Genomic DNA, 23,189 nt, shown 5'->3' with positions numbered 1-23,189 from the left:
CAGGCTATTTTTCATAGCAAGTGAGAGGGAAAAATAGTGTTGCGTCCTTATTTCCATTCATTAATTCTCAAAAGGTGCTAATTAGCCTAGTAAAGAAACCGTATGGATTTTCATTTCTCGTTGTTATCTTTTGTATCGTTTTCTCCTATGTATTTCCTATTGCTTTGCGAACTATCGTGCCCTAATTCTTAAAAGCCTTTTGTGTATATAGATTTTATGTGCATGTAGTGATGTCACTTAGGAACGTGACATTTATAAATGATACAACAATACCAGTACGATTTCTGATGCACGTGAAGCTCAGTTGACACAGTGTTCTCATGTTCTTTAGCTTGTTCTCCTTTTCTGTTGGCAGAAGTTGCTCCATTTGACAGCAGCTCTGTTAATACAACAGCAGTGCACAGAGATGGAGTTGTAGCACTTTATGCTAGTAGCATAACTTCCGTCAGCAGATAAAGCCCTAACATGCAACCTGGACTCATTAGCTTCCCAACTGCGTAACCTTATGAATGCTACAAAGGCCTTCTCAGCACTTCATCATCTTTGATCCTCACACCCCGTAGGAGGGCAGAGGGACAATCCTAGGTACCAGAGAAAATCCTCCCTAAAGAAACTGTAGGTGCATGTAGTTATTGGTGCGTACAGTTACAGTTTGTCATATAAGGAAGGCAGACCACTCCGAAGCGAGAGATCTGTTCAGAAATTAATCCCTCAGGTACAAGATGTAAGCTGACTTCTGAGGTGATGAAAATGACAGTCTTTCACTCCTGAGCTGAGGGGTCCTTTCCATCAGATAGAGACATGCGCTGTGAGACACACTCAGATGAAAAGAAAGGAGAATGAGCAGCAAAAGAGTATTTCCCTTGGAAATGAGTCTTTCAAGTGATTTTTTTCCTCCCCTCCTCGCCTTGGATACCCACAGGTTATGAGCAGTCGCTTCCTTCCCTACGACAACATAGTTACAGATGCGGTGCTAAGCCTGGATGAGGACACCGTGCTTTCAACCACTGAGGTAAGGCACTCTGTTATCCTGGAAGTCTCCTTGGCGCTTCCACTCACCGTGAGCACAGCAGAGAGGCTCCTCTCTTGGGTTTGCCAGTGAGCAAATGTTAAAAATATTTCCTGCTACACTCCTCAGGTTTAATGTGCTGCGCTTGTTTCAGAAGCCCTGCCACCGCCTGCCATCGGAGGAGCTTTTCCCCCTGGTTAATTGGCTCATCATTAGCATATAGTTCTTCCGTTCTTTATTATTTTAGTCACATAGCTGCAGGCGGGTATAGGCAGCCAAGAGCAGTCTGTTTTAATACTCTGTTCTCACTTTGCTGATTGGGGTAGCTCTTCTTCCCCACACGTTACCAGCAGGGGTGTAGGTGGGGAAGGAAGGAGTGTCAGCAGTAGGGGGTTGCTGTTGCTCCAGAAGACAGTATTTCCACCCTAATGCAGGATTTCTCATTTTCGCTAAGGAATGCCCTCTCACTGATTCTTGTGTCATCCTATAGAACTGGAGATCCTTGCTAATTTAAATGGTGGGGTGTTTGTGCCAAGAGAAAGATTGCGCTAAGACAAGAAAGATACTGTAGAAAACCCATCTTTAAGACGGGGATGAGTATTGATTTCTAGAACTGCTTCCTGAGAACCATGGGGGAAACTGATGACAGTTTACATAAAGTGTAATATTTAGGAAATACATTATTAATGATGGCCGGGGAGCAGCTTGAAAAACTCAGTTTTCTTTTCTGTTTCCCCTTTTTTTCGTGTTTCTGTGCATTCCCTTCTCCCCACTCCACCTTCATAAAACAGCCTTCTTGTCAGTGGTGTGGACCTTTCACTGATGCTATTACTGCTTATTTGTTAGTGAAGGAACAGCTAACCTTAGCCAGCAGTCACTGCTATAAGCCCTAAGGTCTCACTGAGTTTGTTGTAAATGGATGAGATTGCAACTGCTCTTCTCCTCAGCATGGATTTGCTGTGCTTTGGTCAGTCTGCTCCAGGAGGAGCCGTTGTAGCCCTCCTCTGCTGCACAGATGGAAGAAGTCATTGGCATTGAACCTGTTTAATTTCAAGGTTACACTTTGGTGCTTCCTGCTAGATGAGGAAGAATGCAGCCACTACCAAATCATTTGTGTGCAAAGTCCTGCACAGCCAAAAAAACCCGAAACCCCAAATAAAAGGCATTTATACTAAGCCTGGAGTTCCTAAGTAGGTTGTTCTTCAGGATAAAGGGTAAATGTCTCAGCTGCCCTGAGGGCCGTGCTAGGCCTGTTGGGGACGTCACTGCATGGTGGTGGTATTTACAGCAATCTAGCCTGTTGATCCCATGAGGATTTGCTGGCTTGCTTTGTTTTGCCTGGTATTTAGTCATCATCCAAGCTTTGGAGTCAGTCAGACTTCTGGAATGCATGTTAAATAAATAACGTTTCTCATTCAACTTGGCCATGTTTTATGCTAAACATTCTAAAATGCAAATATTTGTTGTTGGGTGAAACAATGTCCACACTTCTTTGTGGCTTTTTCCCTCTTGTGGGCAGCTTGCTGCTGATATTCCATGTTTGCAGTGTGGATTTTAGCTTTGCCCGTGGTGCCTGGGCTGCCGAGAGAAGCAGCTGGCCAGCCCCTCTGGTTAGTACAGACCTCTTACCTTCAATACGCCTGTGCGTGGATGCCCAGGTAAAGCAGGGTAGGTGGTTCACTTTGAAGAATTGGGGCTTTTCTCTTGCTTTAGTTCCCTGGTCACATGGTTTGTGTAAATAAAGAGCGTGTCCCCAACCCTGATGGGCAATGCTTGGCATGAAACTTCACTTGAAACTGGCTTGTCACGTGCGGTCGTCGTGGAGAAACCCAGGGAAGGCAATTTCGAAACGTGGTCAAACATGATCACGTTCCAGTCTGGAGGAGCAGTTATCAGACATGTCTTCCACTCGCTGCAGCTTTAGGGATACTAAAAGGTTTCTGTTCCCAAGGGAATGACACATAATTTCGCTGGTGTGAAGAACAGCCCAAAGAGCTCTGCCACACGCAGAGAGGGATGTTTGTATGGGAAGTAACTGGAAATCAGCACGGGTTAGAAATTATATGGGGATTAAAGAAACTTGTTACCTTTTCCTGCTGATCAGCCAAGTGATAAGGCTGCTGAAAATTATATAGGACGAGAACTTGGGTCTTTTTTTTTTTGTAAAGGGATATTTCCCTTAGGGTAGTTGTTTTAGTGCCTCTCACTGGTACAAGGATAGATATTTAAAAGCACAAGCGAGGACGTGGGATATAGCTGCTTCAGTATTTGTTTTAGTTTGAGATTCTCCAACTTCTCTAAAGAAAACAGATGTCAGCTTTTATGGGAAAGGGCTTTACAGGGAGAAAACCTTTAGTGCTTTCATGTGGTATTGATTTGGATGAGATCAGAACTATCACAACGATAACTGGTTTGTGCACATTGGCCTCAGACTCCTTGACACAACTTGAAAGAAAAGCGCCAGTCCCTAACTCTCTGTTCCAGTACATGTGCGACTCTTCTGTTTCATAAAAACACTTGTAAATGAGAGAAGTCTGACAATAATCATGCAAAAAGTAACTATTTTCATAGCCGCTATTCTTTATCTAACCTCTAAACCCCTGACCGTGGCTGTATTCTTGGAAGGTTTTTCAAGTATTTTTGAGCAAACTTTTAGTCCCTGTGGTACTGAGAGAAAACATTGTATGCACTGTAGAAACAAATCCCTTGTTTGCATGGTTTTGACTGGGGCAGTTAGATTTATCTTTAATTCTTTTAAAAATTTGGGCTACTTTGAGCTGCAAAATATAAATTGAACTGAGGAGACTGTCAAAAAACTTCACATGGGTTAAAAAAAAAAAAAAAAAAAGCTTTCCATATGTATTTTTACCAAGCTCCTTTCAAATCCAGGGCCGATGAGCCTGCTGCAGACTACCCCAATCATTCCTTTCCTGTTGTCTCTAAAATTTGTTTGGTGGTTAGCAGTATGCTATCACCCTTTCAATTCTCAGAGGTTTGAGTTATTAAAGTAGTTATGGCAAGACGAAAATAAATAATGCAGCTTTCGACATCTTCTTGTGGCTCATACAGCATCAAGCATTTTTCTTAAAACACAGACTCCTAAAGCTATATAACTGCATGGGAATGCTATCCTCCTCTTTTCTTAAGAAATGCATTTAACCCTCTTGGCCATATAGACAGTCTTAAAAACATGAAGTGTCTGTACCTCAAAGGCTCAGAACAGAAGGAAAATATGAAAGAACAGCACACTGATTGCTTGTTTTAATCTTTCTGAGCCACCCTTATAATTTAAAGTGTTTGACTCCTCATTTTCAGAGCTTTGTGTTGACAGTACTGAAGTAGTAAATAAGTGAGATGCATAAAGATGTGCAAAAGGTTCCGTTTACCACATGGCTATTAGCGCTAAGGTCCATCTAAGTATAAATGCATGCACCTACCCTTATTCTTTCTGTAACTTGAAAAGGGTTGATATGTAAAGGGCTCGCTTGAAAATGTTAATGTAATGCTGCGATTCTCTAGACTCCCTTTAACAGGAACCATTAAAATGTGCATAATTATAGGGCAAAATGTCAAGCAGTCAGTTTAATTTGCTGATGAATACATAGAATTAATGTTTTGCAACAGTTTCAAGATTCTGAATTATGAATTAATGGCAAGGTAATATTTTGTTTTGTTGACATTTGTCGAAAGAATTTGGCTGTTCATTTGGCCTGTGCCTTTGTCTGCAGGTGGATTTTGCCTTTACAGTTTGGCAGAGTTTTCCAGAGAGGATTGTGGGATACCCTGCTCGCAGTCACTTCTGGGACAACACTAAGGAGAGATGGGGCTATACCTCCAAATGGACTAACGACTATTCCATGGTATTGACAGGAGCTGCTATTTACCATAAGTAAGAACCTAGAGCATCTGCTGTCTTCCTTCTGTCTTAAACAAAATAGCATGGGGGGAATACAGAGCGTTCTTCCGGGGAGGGGAAAAAATGGAAAGATAATAAATGGGTCTCCTTTTTATGGGGTAATAATTTAAGTTCTCGGTTTAGCTCTGGGAATCTGGTAATCATTATTGCGCTTGTTGGGTCTCTTTGAAGTCGCTTGTGTTCTGAGGCAGTCGGACTGCTCTTTTTAACATCAGGAATTACACACTTCAAAGAGTTCCCGAATTCATTAAGCTGCTCGGCTGAATGGCCTGTAGCATAGCAGAAAGGAAGTTACTTCCAGCCCAGCTCTGGGTATGTGTTGGCTGACAGCTGCAAAGTCTTCTGCAAAGTCTTCTGGCTGCTCTAGAAGCGTAGTGCAGTGGGTACACTGCAGAACAGTGCAGCAGACCGGAGAAGATGCCTGTTGTTAGGACTTCAGCAGACTGAAGGTCTCTCCAGATTTTAAGAGAAAGTCAACAAGTTCTACAGTACCTGATCGATCCCGCTATAACGGAGAAGATAGGGTGAAGGAAATAGAGTAAGTCAAGAGGAGAACGATTTGAACAAGGACAGTAATAGGCCAATTTAGTAGTGTTCTCTCCAGCTTGACACAGTTTTGAAAGAAGAAATGGAGAGTAAATTCATCAATGTTGACTATCACAATATAGCATGAGGAGTTCTTTTTCCTACTTCACCATTATCTTATACTTAGGTCTGTGTTTTTTCTTTCAACCCAATTTAAAAAATAGACATGTATGTTGTTTCTCCAGTAGCACTGTTTACTGCCTTGATGAAACACTGATTTGTCTCCCTTCTTATTGGAGGATGAGACCAAAGAAAGGATCTGGTATATCCAACCTTGCATACAACGTTTATGTCTCAGTTGGGGCAGGAATTCTCTAGAGTTCATAGTCCCTGAAAATACAGTGACTTGTATTAATAAACCTGCTGTTGGTTTCCCAGATATTATCACTACCTGTACACTCATTACCTGCCTGCCAGCCTAAAGAATATGGTGGACCAACTGGCCAATTGTGAGGACATTCTAATGAATTTTTTGGTGTCAGCCGTGACAAAATTGCCTCCAATCAAAGTAACACAGAAAAAACAGTATAAAGAGACCATGATGGGACAGGTATGTATCCACAGCATGTTTTAGCTGCTGAGACATGTTGTTAATACCGCCTTTTGACTTCCAGGTTAGACTTGTGGAATGAATTCAGTTCTGCTTTATTTTTTGTAGTTTTTAATTTAACAGAACTGTAAATAGACTTTAAGTATGCTTATTGTAGTGAAAGAAAATCCAAAAGGAGAAATAGCAAATATCTACATGTAGATGACAGCTTCTCTTCATAGTTTTCTCGTATTATGTTATTTACAGTGGTGTACGTGCTGGGTAGGTGCTGGTTCTTTCTAGCTCTCACTAAGAAAGAACACCCACTTGAATCTTTAAGTATAATGAGATGTTTAATTAGAACGTTCAAGGATAGGAGCGGAAAAAAAGACTAGCAATTAATTAAATATTACATCCCTTCTGATGCTGGGAACCCCAAGATGATACAGCATGATGCTGGGAACCCCAAGATGATACAGCAGTAGACAAACCTCTTGGCCAGTGCATAGCGCCCTGCTCAGATTCCGTCTATGGTGAGGTTCACGCATATTTTGATCTTAGAGCTCCTGCAGGATTTTTTTTAGAAGAAAACAATTATATTGATCATTCCTACTGTCAAGCAAAAGTATGTTCACATGCGAACATGCTGCTTCACTTTTAGATAAAGATGAGGACACCCAGGTGACATAACTGCTGGTGGGAGCTGCCTAAAGGGCCCTCTGTTATGATTAGCTGGCTAAGTTTATTCTGCGGCTGAGGGATATGAGCAGCCCAGCACAGGCCTGTGTCCTCGATGGAGGACCAACCTCGATGGAACGCCAACTCCTCACTGTACAGTGGTCTTCCAGTTAGGATCACTGCACGTGCTCATCCCAAATTAATGGACCTGATGACTGTGGAATGATTGTGGTGACTGAATTTAGTTAGACTGCAATTTGCTAATTAAATATTCTAGACCTAAGACCTAGTCATGCAGTGCTAGAAGCAGAAGTAAATTCTAAAAAGATTTCGTATTTTTAATTATTATTAATGAGTGTAATGTACAGGGCCATACCTGTGCTATTTAAAAGTTTATAGTGTGGTTAAAGCACTGACGTTAGACTGTCACAACAGAGGTAACTTGTGCTTTGAAAACATTTTTTCCCCCAAGGAACGTTTTGTCCTGTGGTCACGACTGCTCGCTAGCTGTTTGGTTTAGAGCTTCTTCGAGCCATTGGAAGTATTCTGTCCCTGCAGAAATGGATGCACCTTTTAATTACATAGGTGCATGGTAGGTTTGGGGGACTATTCCTGCCATGTGGGAGTGAGAGATGGGATAAGAGCACAGAAGCTGCAAGTCCTAAGCAACCTCCCATCTGTGCCTCCACAGTGTCTGTGGTCAGCACTTCAGCCAGCACCAGGGTTACCGGGGGAGAAGGGGACAGGAGAAGGAAGGGGCCCTCTATTTTCCCCTCACATTTTCTTCTATTAGCATGACCCAACATTCTGGATCTTTGACTGAGGCATGGCCAAGCCAGGCTGTAGACTCCCTCATCTCTTCGGCGCTACATTTTCATCTGCTTTATGGATAATATTCAGCAATTCTGACTCATCTGTGCACACGAGACCTTATCCGAACAATAAGATGCCATGCAAAACTACTTGCTTGCTTCCAGTTTGAGCTTCACTTGTCTGCAGGGCTGTGTTTTCGCTGTTTGGTGCAGGCTGAACATACATTTTTCTTTTTTTTAGAGGTAGTGACTTGAGTTAACCGTGAACTGTAACTCCCTCTTTAAGACAAGTTGTTCCTGCAGCTTTGGGAAATATAACGGACCATGCTCATAATTCCTTGAAAGACAAATAAAAAATTATCATAACCTCAATGTTGTGACAGAGATTAATGGTCATATGGAAATTCACTGCTAATGGCCAGCATGTCTGCTGTAATCCTCTAGCAGCAAGATTTTGCTTGCTCTTTAGAGGCTGTGTGTAATCAAGAGGCTGGAATCAATGCACATTATAACCTTCCACTTTAGCTAAACTCAACAGGCCTTGGATAAAGATCAAGTCTGATACCAAATTCCTTTGGCAATACCCTGACTTTATCTGTTTCTTCATATTTTAATTAACACACTCTGAGTTTATGAATTTGTATTTATTTTTGAAGCATAGTAGAAATAGAAGTAAAATCCTGTAGAAATGCATGAGAAGTGGCACAGAACAACTTAGTAGTTTCTCAGCGTTCACAGTTTCTCTGAAACAGTAGTTTTAACTTTTATTATATTTATACATGTAGTTTAGGTACAGAGAGAGAATAATAATTGCTTCAGAGCTTTTAGGGGCTTATTTTTCAGAGGTGCTGAGTTTCCATGGACTTTCATAGCAATTACAGTTGCTCTGAGCTTTGGAAAATCAGGCCACAGTATTTTCCATAAAGACAAGCTATGTTCTTTTCCTCAGATCAGAGTTTAATGTTATGTCTCTGGAATTTCAGTTTATTTTCTCAGTGCTTAAGGTTGTACTGTCTTACGTACTACTCTCAGCCAGTCTGATTTCTGGAAGCATCCCGCTTTTACATGCGGGACATTTACATGCACGAGTAAATTTAGACATGTAAGAAGTGGCACTGAGCTCAATTACAAATGATTTGAAACTACTTGTATATAAATTTTTGCTGGTCTAGACTGCAGAAGTGCATTTTTGACCTGACAAACTGTAATAATTTTGCAGTATTTTCCTCTTATAGCTGAAGGCCATGGGCAGCAGCTGGTTCTAAGATGTGTACCTCTAGTGGAAAATGGTGTCCTTGTTTTCGTTCCTTTTTTTTTTTTTTTAATGACTTGTTCTCCTCTCTCCTAATAGCTTGTAGGTTTAAAAAAAAGAGAGCAAAAGATAGATTGTGAGCTAGTGTGCTGACAGGCTTTGGGAGGCTTGCCCCAAGGTGCTTGTGCTCCAGGTGAGGGCTGCTAGCAGCCAGGGTCCGGGTCGCCTCCGCGCGTTCCCTCTTCCCGCCTCGAGCGAAGCCCGTGGGGTGGCCAGCTCCTCCTATGGGCACAGCTTCGTTCCTGGGGTTGGAAAATAGCCACTAGCTAGATTTCAGCCTCCTGCTGCTACTGTGGAGCAGGGTGACCTCAAACCCTGGCGTCGCATCATAGCGTGGCGTCGGACCTCCTGCCTTTTGGGTGGTTTTGTCAACGCTGACCACTGATTTCTGCTTTTCTGCCCGTGCAGACCTCCAGGGCTTCGCGCTGGGCTGACCCCGACCACTTTGCCCAGCGACAGAGCTGCATGAACACTTTTGCCAGCTGGTTTGGCTATATGCCGCTGATCCATTCTCAGATGAGGCTCGACCCTGTCCTCTTTAAAGACCAGGTCTCCATTCTGAGGAAGAAATATCGAGACATTGAACGACTCTGAGGAGCCCTGCTGAGGGGGCTGAACTGTTCGCCCTGCCCAGCGCAGATCCACTGACACAAGGAGCCAGACTGTACCAAGGACAGAAAAATGCGTGAAAATGGAAAGCTGATTCATGGCTCCCAGGGGTTCATTGCTCTGGACTGCTTCAAACCACCTCACAGGCTTCTGTCGCTCGAGACTAGGTTGTGTACAGTTTCATTATGGAACATTAAATAATTATTTTTGAAATGATTGCTATGCAGGTTTAAACTTTTTTAATGATCAAAAAAACTATTAAAAACAGAGTTCTTTCTTTAATCAAAATTGTGTTGGTTGTGAATATTTCAAAGCTGCCATTTCTTTCTCACATGCATTTGATTACAATTTTCGTTCATTTTCCCCTGCAAAGTTAAATGTTTGAATCTCACAGGGAGAAAATGCAGCAGTTACAGAAAGAAATAGAGCACAAGCAGGACAGAAATTAAGTACTGTATTTTCCACTTGCTGCTGACTTTTTTTTTTTCCTTAGTTTTCCACAAGCTAATAGCAGTCAATATAGCCAAATTCCTTTTCTGTAGACAGAAAACTTGGAGAACTCCCGACGTGTAAAACTAGAGGTAAGATCCTTCTGTTTGGGGGATCTTATTTTTAAATAAATACAGTCATCGGCTTTGTTTTTAAAGGGGAGAGGAGCATTATTGCCAAGGAAGAAACCAATAGCATGGAGGACAGAAAAGGCTTCGTGCACAGCAAGAATTCAGTGCCATTTACTCTCTTACGAATGGGTCACACCGAATCAGGCTCATCGTGTCCGAGCACTGCTGCGGGCTGGAAGGACTGTAGGGGTGGAAAGGGTTGTTGGGCAAAAAGAAGACATGTTAGTTCTTGAAATACAGGAACTCAGCCTGTAACAAATTGTTTTATATTAAATCAATTCGTGGCAGGGCTTTTATTTTGTGTGTGTATGTGAAATTGCTGAAGTGCCAATAGGTGGAGAAATTTCTTCCTGGAGTTTGGACATCTGAACTAAACTGCGTTGTCAGTTGCTTGGTATTGGTGGCAGCGAGTTCTCCCAAATATACTTAAGGCAGGGTGATTCGGGCAAAAAAATCTGCCCCTGAAGTACGGGTGTTGCTGATGCTCAAAAATGGTGTTATAATTTCAAATGGAAGTATTTAAAATAGAAATATGCCAGTTATATACTTCTCTGTAGTGCTCTGCTCATTTAGGTGTTCCTTTAAATTGAAGAATTAAAACAAAAGCAGTGATTTAGCTTAGAAAGGTACCGTTCCAATTTATTGAGACAATAATCACTCTAAAAATGTTTTGAACCCTCACGTTTTTATGAGGTGCATTTGGGGGATACTGTAACAATAGCCACTGGTAAGAACAATGTTAAAAGTCACAGTGAGAGGATTTGGCGTCAATGCCCAAAAGAAGACCAGCAAATCTTTCTATAACTCATTCCTTTGTATCTAGGCTGTGTAGTAACAGGAGTGAAGAATAGCTAGAGGAGTACGAAGGTGCTTGGACCAAGATTATTAGTTTAATTTCAGGTTTGGGCACTAATTTATTAAGCAGCTTTAAGCAACTCCCATAACTGAGGTATACCTCAAGTTTCCTCACTGTAAAAATAATAATTACTGGTTATGGAGGAAATACTGTGAAGCCTAAGTAATTACTGTTGATGGTAAGATCAGAATTCCTGAACTGAAAGTGGCTTTAAAAGTGCAAAGTGTGTATTATTAATTGTTTTTATGCAACCTGACACACAAAGACTCACAAAGAAGGGTTTGCTTTTCATATGCAGTGCAATACTTGAATAGCACATGGTGAGTTAGGGCAGGAGCATCCAGTTCCTGGCACGGTGTGTTAAATCTGAACCAGATCGCCAAAGGAATCTGGCAAATCGTGTGTGAGACTAGCTCACGACCTGCTGCTGAGGGGAAGAGGTGCCACTTGACCCCAACTCGCGCTGCTCTCTGGCCCATCCCAGGGCCTGGCCAGGCAGTCTCACCTTGGACCTTTGGCCAGTGCCCATCAGATGCTTCCGTGAGCCTATTTAACTCATTAAAGTCGCAGAAAGCAGTCCAGTGATTTACTGGATTTTAATGTCATTTTCGTGAGATGAATGAACATGGGGAGAGATGTGAAAAGAGGTAGGAATATATAGACAGGAACAAGGAAAGAAGGGCAGCAGGATATTCTCCTGCCGGCTCTGGTGAGCTGCTAATTCAGTTTCCTGAATCTCTTAAAACCAGAACTTTACTTCCCTTTGCTATCAGTTCTGCACTTGCATAATTGCTGGCGAAGGCAAAGTCCAGTGGTTTGCTTTCCCAGAGTGAATTGCTCAGCAGTTCCCATGCCTCGTTCTCCTTTTGAAAGTCAGCTCTTTCCAGCTCTTTTAGGGACTGGAATACGTCTTCTCCTTAGACTCCTGGATTTGGCGAACGTTGTCCAGCGCTTATTGAGGTTGGCACAGCTCCCGCTTTGCTCATGTCCCAGCTTGCAGGCGTGCACGTGGATCTGTCCATGAGGATGTTCGAAGCTCTGAGAAATAGTTAAATTGGTCTGTTACCAGCAAGAGGAACCTGGCAGGGGGAGGGAAGAGAAGTGCTCGGTCACTCATTCCACAAAAATGAGGACTGCAGTTCTGCTAGGGTTTTATTTAATGACATTTTGGGGGACATATGGGTTAAGTTTTTAGTAAAATGGGAGTAGCTCACCATTTTCAAAGTGCAGCAAGTAAAGCCAAGCTTTTAAGCTCTTTGGCATTCTGTTAGCGTCATTTTTGGGGTGGCTGAAAGGCTGTGCAAAGCGAGCTCTGACCATGGTTCAAGGTTTCTTCTGTTTACAGATCACTAATTAAACAAGTAACAATAAAAGGCTTAAGTCCAGAACGGATTTGGATAGGTATGAGCGTTTTTCTTTGGAGCACGTTACCAAGGCGTAACCGTCTCTCCAGGAAGGAATGTACGAGGCGGCCAGTGTTGATAATGGCCACAGATCTGTGTCCATGGGCTGGAGATTGGGGGTAAGAGCTGAATACAGACTCATTTTAGAAACTTAGTGTATCATGCAGGGGCGGATGTTATCAGCCAATGCTCCCAAGGACACCAGGCACGTTTCCAAGCCTCCTGTGTGAATCGGTGGTGGATAGGGCTGTTCCGTTTCTTTAGCGAATGAAATCACCCTTTTATCACATCCTGTATGTGAGTTAATGGTTCTTCATTCTTTTTCCCTTCCCCTCCTTAATTCAGATGGTGCTGAAACAAGGTTCACACTCCTTGTTGCTCCTTTTGTAGGGTTTATTTTATTTTTCATTAACGGCAGGCTATGTTAGCCTTTACTTTACAGGTACTTGAATGCCTGATGACTTGACTGAGTGTTATCCATGTGGCCTTTTGTAAAGGTTACTGACCTTAATTTAATCAGGGGTGAGATGGATGGATGAATGTGAATAGATCCATGCCATTAAAACAGAATAAAAATAGGTATTAGAGTTTGTGAGAACTGATGAATTTTTAATTGAATTTATTAAGGAAAAAAAAAAAAGAAAGAAACCCTTCCCAGTTATAATTTGAATGAGATCTATTGCTGGAGGAAGGTTTCATAATGAGAAAAATAAGACATAAAAGTAGGGGCAGACTTCCAAGATAGAAAGTGCCTGGCTCTCCTCATAGTCCCTTGGGCCTATATGAGATTTTATTTGCCCTCTTTCTATTTTGTGAAAAACTCTAATTATTGCCATAACTTTTTCCAAAAGTGAATGTTTAAGCTTTGTAGCAATTTCATAATGAACACATCGGTGTGCTAATGCATGGCTGTTGAGCGCTTTGATCTTCTTTTCTGTTTGAAAACATCATGGATTTGATCGATTTCAGATTTCAATTTCTTTTTAGAGCCAACTTTGACAAAGGAATTAATATTTCACCAGTGAACATCTTTCAGAATAGCTCATCTACCAAAACATGTCATTTCAAGAATGGAAATAATCGTTTGAATGCTGAAACAGTGAAAGAACCAGCTAGAAGTAGACTTCACGGTTTTGTTTTGTTTTTTTGAAAAGCGTTGTTTCCTAGCCTAAAATATAGTGTCCTCCTTTTTCTCTCTCTCTCTCCCCGCACCCAAAATAAAAACTACCTGATGGCTGTCATGACACAAATACTGATCAACAGCAATTTTATCATTTCCTCCAATTGAATATTCTCTTCCAGCAAGAGGTGGCTGGTCAGGTTGGTGGCTTTTCCAGGCTGGCTCCGCAGCTGAGGGCTAAGGCAGGGAGGTGGCCCCGACGGGTGGCCGTGGGACACTGCAGGATCTCGCGGTGACACCCTTTGCTTGGAGGAGTTGCTCGCCAGTGGCCTGCCCCGGCAGCGCCCTGGCTGGTGTCTGCAGCAGAACAAAACGGCACCTTCCAAAACGATGTGCATCTCACCCTTGTTTAAAACTGAGGCCAGCTGGCCTTTATATCACTATTTTAATTGTCTTTACGCTCTTTTTTAAATTTGAGTTAAATTAAGGGGGGTTATGGGACTCATCAGATGCTTTCGGGTACTCTCTCTCACCTTTTCATGTTCTTTTAGTGACTGTTTCGCAGTGGATTAGTGATGATCCAGTGGGCCTTGCGACCTTGTACATAATCCTATGTATTTATATTAAGAGAAAATATGTATAGTATTTGGATGATTGGAATGGAAATCTGAAATGGAAATTCTTAGACGGGCATATGTAAAGCAAAAAAGCAAACAAAAAGTACAATCTTATTTTGTATAAAATGTACATTTTTGAGAAAAATTTTCTAATGCATTACCAATGTTTTCACAGTGCTGCCACATCTTTTTTAAAGTGTTCTCACCCCTTGTTTCACTGTTGACAACATGGTGCAATTAAACCTAAAGCAAGTGTGTGAGTGAGAGAAAAAGAGAGAGTGAGAAATTAAAAAGCCATATAATTTGGTTTACTTCATTAACCTGTATAACACCATAGGTTTACCATCTAAGACAGGTTGTTTTTATAGATAGTGTCACCAAAGACGTTTTTTCTTGAGATTTATTTTGAAAATTTGTTAATAAAGGACATACATTTCTGTGGCAGCGTGTTTTTATTTTTAAGGGAGAATAACAAATGTTGCTTGTGCTCTTGCAAGTGCAAATCTGGGAGTGTGACCGTCATGTATCTCAAGTTCAGGGTAATTAAATTAATAGCTTTTTTCTATATCTGCTTTCTTCTCTGCTTGAACTGAGAGATGTCTATTAGTGTAGCCTACGTGAGTTTTAGATAACGTATATGGTGTAGCATGCATACATAGTGGTAACTACTCAGGCAACATTGACAGGTGTGCACTATCTTACCTGAGGGCAGAAAAAAATTCAGTCTGTGTGTCACTTGTGTGTGGTGGCACAGAGTCCCTGTGTTGTGACACAGTAATTGGCTGGTGACTTTGACTTTAATAGGAAGCACTGCCTGTATATGTGTGTGTGAAGATGATTGCTCCACCAGCCTAGAGGCCTTGGAAGGCTGGTCCCTGAAGGCTGAGAATATATTAATTTCTTCACCCATCTTTATCATTAGGGGCTTATTGGAAGCCCATCCCAGTCACAGGGGATTCTGTTCCTCCCACCTAATTTTAGGTGCCTACAAGGCAGTCGACTACCTCAGAGTTCATCCTCTTAGACTCCCTCCATGCTCGGGGGATGGAGCGAAGCATTTCTAGGAGCGATTCTCCTCACTCGCTTTAGACCTGTCCTTTAGTACGAGATAAATTGCACCTTGCAGGTGCCACTTGCTCTCCCAGACAGTGGTGGCACACCACTCACAGGCTCTGCGCTGCAGATACCCACCTGAGGTCAGGTGAATCCCGCTCTGGGAATCTTCCTGATAAGTTCACTGGGCTTTGGATCATGGCCTGTACGTTTTAGGGATTCGTCATTTTTTCATCCCCCTCAGAGATGTCCAGACCTAGCCATACTCCTTCTGGGGTACAGACTGTCCAAGCCTGGAGAGGTCCATAAATTGTCATCCCGTCTGATCTGCCACTGGAAGAAGACTGATATATCTTGGCAACAGGCTGAAAGGAGCAGGTGGCTCTACTCTGCTCCAGTATTTCTGAGTCACTACCGGTTCCTCCAAAACAGAGGGTTCCAACAGCTGTTTGTGCTTGCTGTTGGCTTTGGGCGTCTCCCTGCCGGAAAACAAAACCAAGAAAACAAAAGCAAGTAACGTGGCCTAGTTGGGGTAGATGTCCAAATTGAATCTGGCTGCTGAGGGCCTGGCTTCCACCCCATATATACCTTGGAGCGGGGTGATCTGGGGTTAGCTCAGGTCTTATGCTGTGGACTGAACACCCCTTTGCAGATGGAGTGCATTAGATGCGCTTCTGCATCTTCCAGTTTAGCTTCACCCAAAAGGCAGAGTCGCTTCAGAAGTGCAATCCTGAGCTGAACCGACTCACTACTGTAGCTGCACACCCCTCGTGCCCTGTGTAGTCAGTGGAAATCAAATCCGAAATAAGTCAGATGAGCGATGCCCTCAGAGAGCTTGTTTCATCCCTGTCGTCTATAAAAGTATCAGCTTCCCTGGAGATCTCGGTGTTGTACTTACCGTTAGGTGAGGGGAATCCCATGCTAACCTGCCTCGCTGGGAATAAAAACAGATCAGAACAAAACCACTGTTATTCTTAGCTGGAATAAATCAGCCATGTCAGTGAAATCACTGGGACTGTGCTGACTTAACGTGAGCTAAGGATCTGGCCCAGGCTACTTAATGAATAATCAATTGAACTTTAACTATACTTCTGATAGGAGGGCATTTTGGAAAAAATCTCCCAGCGCAATAAGATGAATGGAGACAGATATGAGAGTTGACGTTGATCAACATCTTATTTTATTTTCTTTTAAATTATCAGCCAAAGAGGAAAGAAATAGGTCTCCATTTTCTCTTTTTAACGCTATTAGCTAGTTGTGCCCACGATGTTATCAGCGAGAAACAGATTTCTCTTAAGATTTTGAGTAGGATGAGAGTGACACAGTAGCTGCACGATGTGCTTTATTGCAAGCTTTTGTTTCTCTAGGTTGCGTTCAGGTCCGTACGAGAATTTTATGAACTGCCTGCCGTAGCTGCTGCTGGTGCAGGGTAGCTCATTTGCACGTTACCTGCATTTCTGCTGTGCATTAAGAAAGGCAGGGTGTTTCCCTGACTGCAGTGTGTCTTCTCTTTTCAGCCTGAGCTCCTCCTCGTTTCCTTTCTGTTATTAACCATTGCTTCACTGGTGGTGGTGAAGTGAATTAAGGAACAGATTTTTTTCTTTCAAGAAAATATAGGATAAAGTCCATTCTGGAGGTTTCACTGGAAGGTATTTGGAGAAAGAAATATTAACAGCAACTGCTGAGGTAATGAGTGAAAATACCAATGCAACACTTTGGAATTTGCAGCAGAAATGTAAAACAGTTTTCCTCAGATTTCTCCCTTTCTCTCCACTTAGAAACAGCTCCTGTTGATGACCACAAAACAAATACAAGGCAGAACCACTGCTGGAGATCAGCACTGAGTTCCTGCTTTTTTTTTTTTTTTTTTTTTTTTAGTATCTTGTGGTCTTTGGCTTCCCCAGTGGGCCTTTTTTTTGTTTTTTTGGTAGTCTTGTAGAAGACAGCTGACTGAAAATGTCCTAATTTTTTAGGAAGAGCTTAGAAAACCAAAGCATTTTATGGCAACTTGACTCGGAGATGGAGAGAGTCATCTGCAACCACTCTGCTCTTTCGACAATGCAAGTCCGAAATGCAGTTCAAAAGTGTTCAGTTTTTCAGTTCTGCCATGATTTGGTAGGCTGCTGAATGGTCACTAGAATTTTTTTGAAAACCTGCCCTTCTTCACAGTCTGGTCGCCTAAACCTGCTGTGGATCTGTGTGACACAGCAAATAGATAAGTTGCTGGTGCCCAGCTCACCACGCACCCACTATTTTTACCACTGTCAGAGCATCAGGGAATTGAGAAGAAAACAAAAAAACAGATTAGGCAAGGTAGCAGTTTCAGAAATGGCCTTCAAAAACCAAATTTAAAATGTAAACTTAAAAAAATTTAGTATTTAAAACACAGTAATGAAATGGCTGATACAGCATTAGGAAATGGATTCTCCTCTTTTTCTCCTCTTTCTTTGATTGATGTAAACTGATCTTAGCTGTGTTGAAGACCATGTATTGTCATGGCCTGAAAAAGGGTGTAATTCGACTTTTTAAGGATGAAGTTACAGTATTTTTTTGTTCAGTGATATCTTGATCCAGCTATGATAACAAGCCACATTTACAATGCAATCAGCACCTTGTGATAGGCTGCCAAGAAAACATACAGTCCTATGCTTTTCCTGAAACAGGCAGTCAAAACACTATCTTAAAGCACTATGTGACTACATTAAGATTATTTTTAATACCCAGCAAATTCTCAAGAGAAGCCAAAATAAAGCATTTGTCATTTTATAACTTTTAAGGGAAATGTATGCCAGTTCACTGCAATTCCATTTCCTTCACCATAACAGTAGAAAAGTTGCTATTAGGGCTAAAACTGAGTCTAGCTCAAGATGATCTAAAAATTGGGAATTGCCTGTGATACCAAGCAATAATGTTGTTTTCAAAATCCACGGATGATTTAAATGCAATCCCCCTAAGTATTGAAATCTATCTAGTGCCTCCAAAGGCAAATAAATCCAACATATATATATTTTTCTCTCTCTTAGAGCAGAGCCAAATTCTGATCTCAGTAACACTAGAGTAAATCCAAAACAAATGCGGCGTTACTCATGCTTGCCCTGAATCCCCAGTCCACATGCCCATAGAGATCAGTGATCCTCCTTAGCTGTATGGCATTGGGGTAACCGCGGCTTGAGGTCACCTTGGAACTGAATCTTCCCTTTGCAGCTGGTTGGAGTAACAGATACATCAGTCAACAGAAGTCAAGTCTGATACATTAGGAGCAATAACATCGGGAGTAAGTAAAGTGCCAAGGAAGAGGTTCTCCTCTCCTGAGACCGAGGGCTAGCTGATAGGATTCTTGCTTCTGCTCCTGATTCTTCTCCTGATTTATTCTGAGGTAAAACCCACTTAACCTCCCTGCACTTCACCATTCCTAGACGGCAAGTGGATATTAATAAATATCCTTGTTCTGCAAGGACGGATGTGAGATTTAGGGGTTCATGCCAGTGCTTTCGGATCCTCAGATGAAACATTCAGAGTAAGTGTATGTTTCTGTTACACCGGATGGAAGAAAGTCTGAAAGTGGTACTACTAGGTGGGAGCTCTGGAGGTGGGTGTTTTTAGCCCCCCATCTTACTGCAAATGTAATAGATGATTGCAGTTTCCACAGATTTATTTTATTAAACTACCAAATGAAAAGAAGACTTGGAAAAGCGTAATGATTTATGGTAGCATGCAGCAATAACAGTATCTCAGTCACAATCACTTACAAAAATGGTTTGAAATCATTACCCCTGCATAGCAATGGGGCAGAGTTTCAAGGTCCAGTCTTGTAAGACACTGACATCCCAGCCTGGTGAGTCCCAGTTCGTTACACTTATGGAGACACATTATTTGCAGCTGCAGCTGTGCTGGAGGTTACCGGTGTCAGCAGCACCAGTTTAGGGCATTTCACCATCTGCTTATAGCCGCCCATCGTAGCTGCTCGCGAGGATGGGAGCAGGCAGCATGGGGCAAGCCTACATAAGGTGCCAATCACACACAGAGCTTGTGGCTCCCTGCAGATCTGCTGGCCAAACCACCCATGGGGGTCTCTCCCTAGCCCAGCTTGTTCACAGTGAACTGGGTTAGAAAGGCCCACAACTTAAGATCTTGGAATGCGTGGAGAATAGCACGGAAACATCTGTGCTGCCTGACTTGTGGGACAGGAACTTCTAGAGCTGGCCAGTGAGGAGCTGTAGGAACAAGCAGCCTCTTCATTCCAGCACTGCAGAGCCAGAAGATATCTGTCAAAGAGTCTTCAAAGGGTTTCAGCTGTTCTTCAGCGTCTTCTCTGACTACACCAGCAAAAAAAATCACACACCCAGATGAGTGACAGAACAACAAGAACTGAGCCTTCCCAACAACTAGCATCTGTCTAGGACTGTGTTGCCTTTCTTATATCTGCCTCTCCTGCTCTGCCAATGAACGTTCCGCAGGATGTCATGTAAATGAAGAAATCTTAGCCCTCACGTAGCCCTCAGAGTTGAACTTTCTGAGGACAGCTTGCTGGGTTTGTGTGTATGGACTGATGCCATGGAAAAGAGTGAAATCCTACTGTATTCTGCAGCTGGAAAATTTGACCACTCATTTAGTTTTCCAAGTTTTCAAGTTTTCTTGGACTTTGGTCCAGAAGAAGAAAAAGCTACACTATTTCAGTTAAACCAACTAAAGAAAATGGTCAGAATTTATCCAGAGTGCTGGAAATCTGGCTGCCCTGTTCATAACAAGGCAGCCTCAGAAGGAGTGGTAAGTCAGTGCTAAGGTGACTTCTGAAAGGTGCTATCAAACCCAGTGTGCTATGCAGGAAAGTGTGTGTGTGTGTGTGCGCGTGCGTGTGTGTGTGCGCGTGCGTGTGTGTGCGCGTGTGTGTGTGTGTGTGTGTGTGTGTGTGTGTGTGTGTGTGTCCAGATATGCTGAGAACCTGAAGTGCCTAGACAATTTGTTTTGCATCCTGAGATTTTCCAGAAATGGCCTCTAGTGCTTTTCATGTGTTATGCATCAAATGTAATCAGCCACACAGCACACGGTATAATGAAATAAATGCATTGGGTCACTAAAGTGCATTAAGTGCCATTTACTGCATCGATTTAATTCTGTCCCTAGTCAAACTTATAATAACTGTCTCTATCCCTTACTGCTGCTTCCCTTTTTCGTTTAGTGCCAAGCAGGCAATAGCATCCATTTTCTTACCCAATGGAGGAACTCAGTCTGTCTGACAACCCGAGCTCACTGCCATCAGTCCTGCCTTGCGCAATGCAGTAGATCAGAGGACTGTAGATATTTCAGACTGGCTGTCCCCGGCGGGGGGTGCCTGGGTGAGCCAGCAAAGCCAAGGCTCTCTCACTGCCAAAGCATGGCAGCCCTGGTGCTTGAGAAATTCAAACCTGTGCTCATTGATTTTTTTTCCTCTTGTAAGGAAGGATTTTTTTTCCTCCCACTTTGTGCGAGAAGTTTTCCATTAACAGACCAGGAGCTCTGCACTGCCCAGGAGTCGAGTGCATTAATACGGTGGGTCTGAGGCTGGAGAATGGATGTCCCCATTCGAACGCTTTCCTCTGCAGGAATTTGTTTATGTCGTTTGCACTGTGTCCGCATTTCCCGTTGTACAGCTGTGTAAGTGCCAGAGCAGGTTGAAGGTCAGTGCACAGATTAATTTTCCATATAGAAAAGTGCTTTTCCTTTCTTTCTTTTTTTTCCCCCTCTGAGTGCTTATGCAACCTCCCTCTGTACTGAAGAATGCTGAGTCTCTTTTTTTTTTTACTTTAAATTGCCAAAACACCGGTCTATGTGCTCTGCCTTGCACTCTTTTGCAATTATCCCTTTTTATCAAGCTACACATTTATACTACTTACTTATATCACATCATATTAGAGGGTTTTGCAAGCCCTGTGTGAACAACGAGCTTTCCATATTTAACTCCCAGGCTAAATAAATGTCTTTGACAATGTGGTAGAAAGTTAGTGGATGAATATTTAAAAGTAGGTAACACATCAGCTTTTTTTACCCCACAGCATAATTAGTTTCAGCATCCAAATGTGGGTTGTGCGGGGAGCGAGGAAGATGCTCCTGGGCAGGAGCCTGGCAGCGCTGCCGCTCCTGGGAGCCCAGTTCTCTCCTCTGCGCTCCAAAGCAGCAGACTCAGAAGGGTTTCCCATAAAATAATTGTTACTATGTAATTTTACACAGAGAGTACATCATTGTCTTTAATTGATTTCATTGTGTTTCTGTGCGTGGTGCACAATTTGTGTGCTCTGCCATCTGAAGTGTGCTGACAAAATGATATCTAACCAGGCCCCGAGAATATTGTAGAGGCTACTTTTAGTGGTAAACTCCAGCTGCTTTGGGCCAGTTAGGTAACACAATGCAGCTGCAAACCCAATTTAACTGGGTTTATGTTTACTTTGCTGTATCAGAGTGGCTCTCAGCAGCTGGAGCATAGCAGAAAATAGGGTCCTCAATGTTCGGTATTTAGTATATGTCCTCTCTCTAGGGTGTATGTCTCGCCTTTGCAGGGGAATGTTTTCCTAGCAAAGATGTCTTTCATCTATAACCACTGTTATCATATAATCAATGAAGTCATCTGGAAATGACCCGTTAGGGGATGCAGCATGCTGTTACTTTGTTGTAGACGGGAGCACGGCAGTGGGATTTGCCTGTGCCTCACTAAGTGGCTAGTACATTCAAATATACTTTGGGGAAAGAAAGGGATAGCGTGATTACCTATGAGTAGGTAATAACATTCTCTTGGGGAATCAAGATCTGCTTCACGAGGACTGCTGAGGGGTTGTTCTGTGCAGCCAGTTTCACAGAGTAGGAGGAGATGGGAGATGAAGGCTCTGCCCCCTTCCCAGCAGACCTGTCAGTAGCCAGGACACTCTGGGAGGTGAGAGCTAAGGGGAAGGAGGCTCCTGAGCTTTGGCCTCTCACGACCACCCTCCCTGCTCTGCTTAAGAGCCTATTTCTTTGTCCATTTCTTCCCCTTCATACTTTTTTATTTGTAATCTCCTGTTTCTTTTGAAGAGATACACTTTTTATGAATAATTAACAACTAGTTTGTCTAGAAAGCTGTGGTAGAACAGAGGAAGGACCATGCCGTGCTTGTTTCCTGCAGACCTGAGGTGAGGAGCGAGGTCCGGGAGCGGTTAATACAGAGGCAGCAGTTTATGGGTAGAATAAGCTGGGGATAAAGTCTAGAAAAGGAAGAGAAGAGAAATAGGAGCAGAGATCCATGTCATCTCTCCCTGAAAGTTGTAGAGAAGATGAAGAAAAGCCCTGAGGAGTGATTAAAATAATGTGAGGAATTGGCAGAGGTTTGTAGACTGGGAGCAAAGGGGAAGACAAATTGGGCCATATTTTTTGTAAGGGATGGAAGCGTCAAAACTGTGTCTGCATAGTCAGGAGAGGACAAGAGTTTTTCTGCCCCTGGGCATTTAGGGAAGCAAAGGAAGACAGATCTGTGACCTGCTGGTGAAGGGCTGAGGGAGGTGAGAACGAACTGAGTAGAAGGAGAAGGCCACTTTTTTTTAACCTGTTTTCTTTAGGAAAAAAATCACAGGAGGCAAAAGTTAGAAAGCATGAGATAAGGGTTTGCAGAGCTGGAGGAAAATGTCTGTCTGGGGTTCTTGGTTCGGTTGAATCAGAAAACCAGTTGATTAGCAAAAGCTGCAGAAATAGACATTTTTTGTGGTGCAGGAATTTGACTGGCTTCTGGGATTTCCACTAGCAATATTCTGCAATGTGGTAACGAAGGCTTTGAGCCCCACTCCTGTGCCAGTAGGCACAGGCCAGCACTGGGTCGGGGAGCCTACCGACAAGGAAACACCGCAGGCCACCTGTTTTACTTGCTAGTGTAAATACCACCAAGCAGTCCATGGACAGAAAAGGGGGATCTATGACAAAGGGGTACCTGCAACCCAAAGCCCGATGCTTGGTGATGCCTGTGGTGACAGAGGAGCCAGCCCTCTAGCGAGAATTGCCACTGAACCAGTAGATGCCATGCAGGCAGACTAGCACAGGCTTTCGATTCGGGCCTGGTTTGCTGTGTTTTTT

General features: G+C 42.8%; 1 protein-coding gene across 1 annotated transcript in view; it reads left to right on the top strand.

The window, feature by feature from the left end:
* Positions 1–9,738, top strand: part of EXT1 (exostosin glycosyltransferase 1) — a 188,122-nt gene extending 178,384 nt beyond the window's left edge. The window contains exons 8-11 of the mRNA XM_009684082.2: positions 923–1,012; positions 4,738–4,898; positions 5,889–6,060; positions 9,250–9,738. Coding sequence (XP_009682377.2) covers positions 923–1,012; positions 4,738–4,898; positions 5,889–6,060; positions 9,250–9,435 — 609 coding nt within the window. The 3' untranslated portion in view covers positions 9,436–9,738. The remainder of the gene's footprint in view (positions 1–922; positions 1,013–4,737; positions 4,899–5,888; positions 6,061–9,249) is intronic.
* The last annotated feature ends 13,451 nt before the right edge of the window (positions 9,739–23,189 follow it).

Source organism: Struthio camelus, chromosome 2, assembly GCF_040807025.1.
Source record: "Struthio camelus isolate bStrCam1 chromosome 2, bStrCam1.hap1, whole genome shotgun sequence".
NCBI lineage: Eukaryota > Metazoa > Chordata > Aves > Struthioniformes > Struthionidae > Struthio > Struthio camelus.
The sequence above is the reverse complement of the archived record's forward strand: the minus strand, read 5'-3'. Positions and strand labels throughout refer to the sequence as shown.